This window comes from Leptinotarsa decemlineata, unplaced genomic scaffold (assembly GCF_025532065.1).
Source record: "Leptinotarsa decemlineata unplaced genomic scaffold, Ldec_3_MD MMD2_tig00026361_RagTag_RagTag, whole genome shotgun sequence".
Classification (NCBI taxonomy): Eukaryota; Metazoa; Arthropoda; class Insecta; order Coleoptera; family Chrysomelidae; genus Leptinotarsa; species Leptinotarsa decemlineata.
In genome coordinates this window covers 2175550-2183546 of record NW_027412704.1, presented here as the reverse complement: position 1 = coordinate 2183546, position 7997 = coordinate 2175550, and the positions used below count along the sequence as shown (strand labels likewise).

Genomic DNA, 7997 nt, shown 5'->3' with positions numbered 1-7997 from the left:
GTAATTTCATTTATGGGATTACTAGCAAATGCCCTGATTTTTTCCGAAGCAAATGAAATCTAATCCTGAATCGCATATATTTTACCAGGTGTCTTACATATATGAATCAATAGAAATGGTTTCATCTATTAGGAGCATTCTTTGTATGAAATAATCGAAATCAGTCCATAATTGTTATTCACTGCTATAGTAGTTCACACTACCAATGCTAGATGTCACCGATTATCGTAATTTGTCGCCATTCATGCGTAATCTATTGGCGTTTGGCTCAGAGTACTCTGAGGCGTTTGGTATCATGTATCATTAGGAGTTGACATAAAACTGACAGCTATTTACAAAGCGGATGTGTTTCTGCAGCCAAATTTTCGAGTCATGCGAAGTTTTCAACATATGTCCTACAATGTTGAATTACGTCATTTTGACATCACTTCTTTGTGAATGAAGATAGAAGATTCTCATGACTCAAGAATTACTAGGAATTAATAGGAGTAAATGAGTAGTTTGGTACTAGTTAAAATGTAATGTAGATAACTTGAAATATTAATTTTTTAAATATTGTCGATAAATGAATTGTTTCCAAGTATCTCTAAACCAAAAATAATTGAATATTCGAGCAGTTTCTCTTAATTGGGATTGAAGTGATAAAGTTGTAGTGAAGTAAAAGAACTGTTTTCCTTTCAACAGTTGATTTCACTTCCCTTCTTTCCCTAACACAACTAATAGGAACGCGATACGTAGTATGTGTGTGGATTAACTAGATAAACATTAATAACAAACGGAACGTACCATTATTCATATCGCCTATTTAAAGCATAATTTGATCTCTCATTATGAATTTTATTAATGGGCCGGGGTCCACTGAAGCGTCATTAACAACCCTCTGCCTCGACCGCATTCATACATACGTTCCGATTTTCCGGATAAACGCGTCGACTGCGATTATCCTTTCGAACAACAAAAGAACGACGTGTTTTTAACATTGTTCGCAGCAGCTGGAGCATCCCCGAACTCTTTCTGATCTATTATCATATCATATCAGATCCACCATGGGCGGCCAGGAACGGTTTCCTAAACAAAATGAAAAGACAATTCGAACTTTGAACGTTTTGATTATTTCTACATTTTGAGCAACTAATAATATTTGTCTGTTGATTATTTCAGAACTATGAAATGATACTTTCACCCCATATTTACATAAATAATTTATATGAACATGTCGTAGTCGTAGTTAATACGTAAAAACTTACGTCAATATGGTATATTAGATTCCACTTAACTCCTACGTAAAGTTGTTACTTCAAGTACAGACGTACTTGACTTTTTAACAAATGAGAATCTCTCTGAGTTTTCAATTTATATGTTGGTCTGTGTGATGTTCTGTGGGAGAGGCTAGAGTTTTTGAGACATTCTTATCACTTGATACGTTGAGATTTGTTTTTTTGTTGATGAGTATTTTTCACCAAAAAACTATGGAGACAAAGTTTGGTCAGGAAGTTTTAGTTATTAAAGGATGCTTTTTCCAGTTAATGATTCCAAGTTTTTCTGCGAGCTAGTGTTATATTTGTTTGTATTTACTCACTGAAATCATATAAAATATATGTAAAATAATGACAATAATGTTACGTAAAAATCAGGTTATATTTGTGACGGACATAACATAGTTACATAACACGTATTATCAGTTATGTAACATTCATGTCAATTTTACATAATTGTGTTTGCTGAGAGCCCATCAAAACATAGTTTTACTTCACTCTCAAGGCCTAGTAATGCATCATCGTGACCGAATATTAAAACTTTACATAGATAATTCTACAGAAATTTCTAGAAATGATTTAATATTATGAAAATGACTAGACCACCTTGAATACCGCACTTTATATACAGTGCGGTCCTAAAGTAACGGATAAATTTCAACAATATTTGAAATGATAACAGTCTAAAGCATATGGAAACCGTTCATCTCCCGATGCGGTGTTTTAAGCTCAAAATATTCCTTGGTTTCCCCTTGTGAATTTTTTATTTTAAATTGTCCCACAAAAAAAATCGAGTGGAGTCAAATTGCAAGAACAGGCTGGCCATTCAATTTCGCCACGTCTACCGATCCATCGACGGGGAAAAACTTGATTATTATTATTTCTGGAGGGGCCAGTCACACCATCATGAACTGTACTTTTCCAGCTTGTTATACCACCGACATAATCGGCTCCTGTGCTTTCGGCTTAGACTGTAATACCTTCAAAGAACCAAATACCCCGTTCACCCAATTGGGCCAACGAGTATTTCAGACAGATAGGATTCGCAGTTTGAAGATAGCTTTCATGATGGCATTTCCCGATGTATCCAAGATGTTGAGAATGCGATTAACCGAAAAAGAAGTGGAAGATTTCTACACGAAGGTTGTTGAAGACACTGTGAGATATAGGGAGAAGGAAGGCGTTACTAGACCAGATTTTCTTCAGATGTTGATTGACATTAAGAACAAAACTAACGAACATACAGGTGACGTTATTATTTCATTTACTTTATGGCAAATTGATTTGTATAGTCGAATGAATGCTAGGAATGTTGAATTTTTTAAAACGTATCAGTACAACAAACTGGTGCTTGAGAGATGGTGGGGTTGATTCAAAAAGTTTGAAACTGTAACATTTCCTCTATATCTTCCCCGCCAAATTTCTCACCCCTTTTATATCCTAAAGTATAGTATATCGATTCAAATTTACTCAGTTTTGTTTTTTTTTAATTTTATTTGTTCCATAGTAGGATTTTTTCCTGACTTCAGTCCAAACACATTCAGTAGTCCTGCTTAATGACAAAATTGAAGGTGAATTTACTTGTATTTCGATCATCTTGTATTCCAATTTGAAAATTGAATTCTGCTCTCAAACACCACAAATGCTCTTCATCAATCACATTTGAGACTCCATCTTCTTTGGTGAAAGTCACGTCAAGAAGAGTGTTACTGTTCTGATGTTTGTATCTGGGAGCAGTGCTTGATTTAAAATTGGAAAGTTATCGTAGTAGATTCGTTTGCCGACTCTGAAGATTGCTGTTGGTTGTCTGCGGTTGGAATATTCAAGATTATGGATGGTTTTTTCTCTTTGTATATGTCTCTCCCTGAATTTATGATTCAGGTCCATTAATTTTTTCATGGCGGGGTGTAATACTGAATTTGCCATGGAGCCGTCGCTATTGTACCCTTTTATTAACTGATCTTTTTAGATTCGAATATACACATTGACTGGATAGGTCATCTTTTCCATCTTTGGTGTTTTATTGTTATTGATTTTTATCTCAAATTTTCTGAGTAGACGTTCTACTCTGTCTATAAAGCTAGTAACAAGTAGAGAAAGCCTTCTTGGTGTGTCTTGCATATTTTCTTGGTGTCTTGGTCGATTTTAATGCTTAAGAGGAAGCCCTTGGATCATACCCTTTCGCTAATAATTTTTCTGAAAGACGTGTTGATTCTTATCCAAAGAAATTGGATCGCAAACTACCCTATCCCTGCTCGACTGGTCAAATCTTCCACCCTGTGTGGTGATTCGACAATTAATTGACTTCGCTTCAGGCCTATGCTTTACAAATAGACCAACTCAACATTTCTTTTTCTTCAGGCGATGGAACTAGCTTAACAATGGACGAAATCGTTGCCCAGAGTTTTGTTTTTTTCATTGCCGGATTCGAAACGAGTTCAACCACAATGACTTTCGCACTGTATCAGTTAGCTACTCATCCCGTAATTCAAGAGAAAGTTAGGAGCGAAATAAACTCTGTGTTGGAAAAACACAACAACCAAATCACGTATGATGCCCTGAATGAGTTGAAGTATATGGGACAGGTAATCGATGGTTAAGTTGGACAAACAATATTACTTTCAGCTAAATTTTCAAAACGGGCTTTTGTGTCAACTCGTGTTGTTTCACAAGTAACTCAGCTTTTCAATACTTTCAAAATATTCAAAAGTCACATGTAATGTAAAATTGATAAATCATGTTCATTATCAACTTTAGTAATGGTAAAGACCCAACACTTTATATTGGTCAAACAGGGAGGACATTTTTCCAAAGGCTGAAAGAACATAGGACTAGTTTTTTGAATCTGAAGTCCGATTCAACAAATTATTGAAAATCTCACACAATAAAATGTTACTCAAATAAATCTACAGTAAATTTTTGATTTTAGAGACTTTGAGAATGTATCCAGCTCTTCCGATAGTCACCAGACGATGCCTGAAAGACTACCGAATACCTGATTCGGATGTTATTATAGAAAAAGGCGTTAGAGTTTTCATTCCTATCAAAGCAATCCATTACGATCCAGAGTATTATGAAAATCCTGAAGTTTTCGACCCCGACAGATTCAGCGAGGAAAACATTCAAGGAAGGCATCCTTACGCTCATATTCCTTTCGGCGAGGGACCCAGGATATGTATAGGTAAGGTTTATAATTGGCTTCAAAGCAGGTTGCACCATAGTTCAGTTTTCTTGACCAGAAGTCGAATGAGGACTTTGTTCAACTGGACATTTTCAGTGATACCGTCTGACCTGTACAGGAATCTTGCTGGATATATAACATATTTTGTTCCGCATGCAATTAGGGTTGTACTTTCATTGTTTGCCTCTTGTGATCCAAAGCCTCACGTTCCTATTAGTTATGACAAGTTGTCTATGTACCGTTCTTGCATTGCCTGCAGCTAAGGTGTTCGTTGTACAGCCCTATCTTGTTCAGGTGTGAACTTAGTCAACAGTGTCTAGTGGTAACCCTGTGATCATTCTGAGCAGATCCCTTCTATGTTGAAGCAGTTATTCAGTTATTTTCTTGGGCTCTCTTTTTATAAAGGTTATCCCATGTGTGTCGGTGTAAGTTTTTCCAGAACTCCTCATGTTTCTCACAAACTCATTTTCCAATCTGGTGTTCCGTAACCCACAGCTGGTTCAGGACTTTTATATGGAGTGTCTGGCACAGTCGTCAGATTTTTTGTTGCCTATGATACCTGTATGGCCTGGCATCTAGTTTATAGTCAATCTATTCCTATTCGCAGTTTCCTCAGTTCCTCCAAAGTTTGTCAAATCTGTCCATATATAGATGGAATGGTCGGAGTCACTTCCTTCATGAGATCTCGTCACCAATTCAAACTCAACCAAATAAATGCAGTCCAAATATCTTCATCTGAACTGTTTGCTGTGAAGGTCTCGACCACCTGGCAACTAATTTTTGCATGGGCAATCCTCTGGAAATCATTACATGTAATAAATGGATTTGTTTGGATCACAGATCCTCCAACATGTCCATAGGAATAGTCTGGCTTCCGAAGTAGTTCCAAACAGTGCATCACAAGAATATATACGTAGGTTATTCTTCACCCAAATGATGAATTACTTTGCTATCTGATCTATAATCAATACCATGACAAATATATCTTTCATGACATAACATTTCAGGGTTGAGATTCGGTGTGATGCAGTCTAAAGTTGGTCTCGTTAGTATTCTCAAGAATTTCAGAGTGAAACTCAGTAGCAAAACTAAATTACCTCTGAAAATTGCCGTCAACTCATTTATTCCCACAACAGAAGGAGGGATGTGGCTGAACCTGGAGAGAATTGCGAAATAATGTAACACAGAATTCGCACAATCAGGTTTTAAAGGTGTTTTTATTATTGGGTTACTATTATTGAGATTTTTTTCATTCGAACCTTTTGTACCAGAATAAAACATATATATGAAGGAAAATGTTTTTCTCTATTCATATTCCCAATTACCAAATGAACAAAGATCATTGTGAGATCATTGTGTATTTCCTCACAACTACCTTTAACTCTGTAACAGAATATAACAATACTTTCATTACTACTTTTAATAAGGGCAGAATGGAAATGCACGCATTTATATACAAATGAACCCGCTAAAAATGGTAAGGTATAAATAAAATGGTGTTTCCATTCTTCATCTTTTAATAGCACAAACATTATTGGTACTCGAGGAATCCATTTCTTGTACGATGCCAAAAATAGCAAAAAAGGTGATGGTGAGTATGATCCGGCAACACTGGGAGGTACGGCGTGCTGCGTACCTGAACCAAGAAGCCTATACACTGGTGTAGCGACTCATACGTATAGAATTTTTATTAAAATCTGCCGAACAGTTAGGCTGATTTGATTTCATTTACGTGGTACACTTTTTAAAAAAACGTGTTAATATCGCTGTGACGGAACAGTGTTGCATATTCCACAACGTGTTCATTTAATTGAGAGGTGCATGTGAATTGACATGACATTGACATAAAATACTATTTTAGGTTATGTATGCAAATGCATGATAATTTACAGTTTACGTCTGTAACCCATTAAGGTGATTGAATTGTTATTGTTTCACGAAATCGCAAGTGATTTTTAATACGACAGTGAACAGAACTAGCAAATGAAATTTGTGGCAATCCCTCACAATGAGAATTATCAGTATTTGTCGTAAAGAGAGTCGTTAATAAACAACGGTTTTCATAAACAACAATTGTATATCTGTATCTGTAGAGTAGGGAGGGTGAGTGTAAGCCCATAGCTCTTAGGCTACATGTGATCCATTGTACATCCTCCCGAGGAGTTGTCCTCCTAGGTCATCGTCCATCCCGTGGACAGGAGACATCTCCTTTATATCCTTATCCCCTTTATATCGGCAGGTGTAGGCCAAGACTCGCCGAACACACACTCTCTTATTAACAATAACTCTGGGGACTCACAAAGGACATGCCTGACAGTCTCATCTTCCTGTTCACACATCCTGCAAAGATATGTGTCCACTAGCCCCATATTATGGAGGTGTTTCCTAAGTTGATAGTGACCAGTCAGATATCCTACTGTTAAGCGTCAATTTTTTCTGGTCATTGCCCAGGGTGATCCTTTGCTTCCATCCCATCTCTTAAGGGATTGAGCATGGGTGTAACCTTTGGCTAGTTCCGCAATTGTCGAAGTCATCAGGACGTAGGTGCCACTGGCTCCTAAAATTCTTAGCCCAGCCGCTTTCTTGGCTAAAGAGTCGGCAATGCGATTACCTTTACTCCTGTCGCGCCCTTTAACCCACCTTAGGATAATGTTAGTATCTACCGAGGCTTTGGCTAAATCTTGGTGGCACTCTAGTACTAGCCCTGAGGTAACACGTTGTCTGTTCAAGGCTAATAGGGCTAAGTTATGAAATATACGGAGTGAAGAGACAAAACGGATCTCCATGTTGTTGGTAATCTTTCCGCATCATCCCCCTTGTTCATACTACTGTCTGATTGTAGCCTCTGATTGTTCGAGAGTGAAAGTTTCTATTACTTGCTAGTATTTTAGTGTTTTCGTAATTGATATTGCGTCGTGTCGCCAACACGTGTTGGAAGAGAGAAGACGTGGTAACTTTTCCCTTCTCTGCTAGTTTGTGTTCATCTTTACGTATGTTGATTCTCCTGTTGGTCTGGCCGATGTAAGTCTTGTCACAGCCTTGACACTTGGTAAACTCCCTGGGACTCCACAGTGGTATCTGATCTTCACGAAAGCAAATAGACCGTGCAACCCCAGAAGCAAAACTCTGCACATGACAATACAGGTATAATAACAGAGTCATCACCAGAAGATAGTAAATGAGTTGATATCGCATAAGTGTTTTTCTGAGAAATGTTGTTATGAGAAAAATCAATCTGATATCATCATGAATCATTGTTTGTAGATACTTATCATGTAACCTTGATTGTAGATAATGACTCTGAAACACGGTAAAATTTTTATCGGCATTGATAGAACGTATATATATATATATATATATATATATATATATATATATATATATATATATATATATATATATATATATATATATATATATAGGCATTTGTTCATTCCTCACAGTTAACCGTTTGCCATTTTGTGTGGTGTTTGTATCAGAACCGTGAGTCTACGATTTCCTTTTTTTGAATTAGTTGTTTGAGTAATTAATCCATCGTTCTGGTTATTTGACTAAATTTA

At 36.7% G+C, this 7997-nt stretch overlaps 1 protein-coding gene across 1 annotated transcript in view; it reads left to right on the top strand.

Moving 5' to 3' along the window:
• Positions 1–2147: 2147 nt before the first annotated feature.
• The window catches only part of LOC141486627 (probable cytochrome P450 6a23), an 18142-nt gene continuing 12292 nt past the window's right edge, over positions 2148–7997 (top strand). The window contains exons 1-5 of the mRNA XM_074184920.1: positions 2148–2502; positions 3618–3851; positions 4186–4437; positions 5445–5611; positions 7802–7920. Coding sequence (XP_074041021.1) covers positions 2163–2502; positions 3618–3851; positions 4186–4437; positions 5445–5611; positions 7802–7920 — 1112 coding nt within the window. The 5' untranslated portion in view covers positions 2148–2162. The remainder of the gene's footprint in view (positions 2503–3617; positions 3852–4185; positions 4438–5444; positions 5612–7801; positions 7921–7997) is intronic.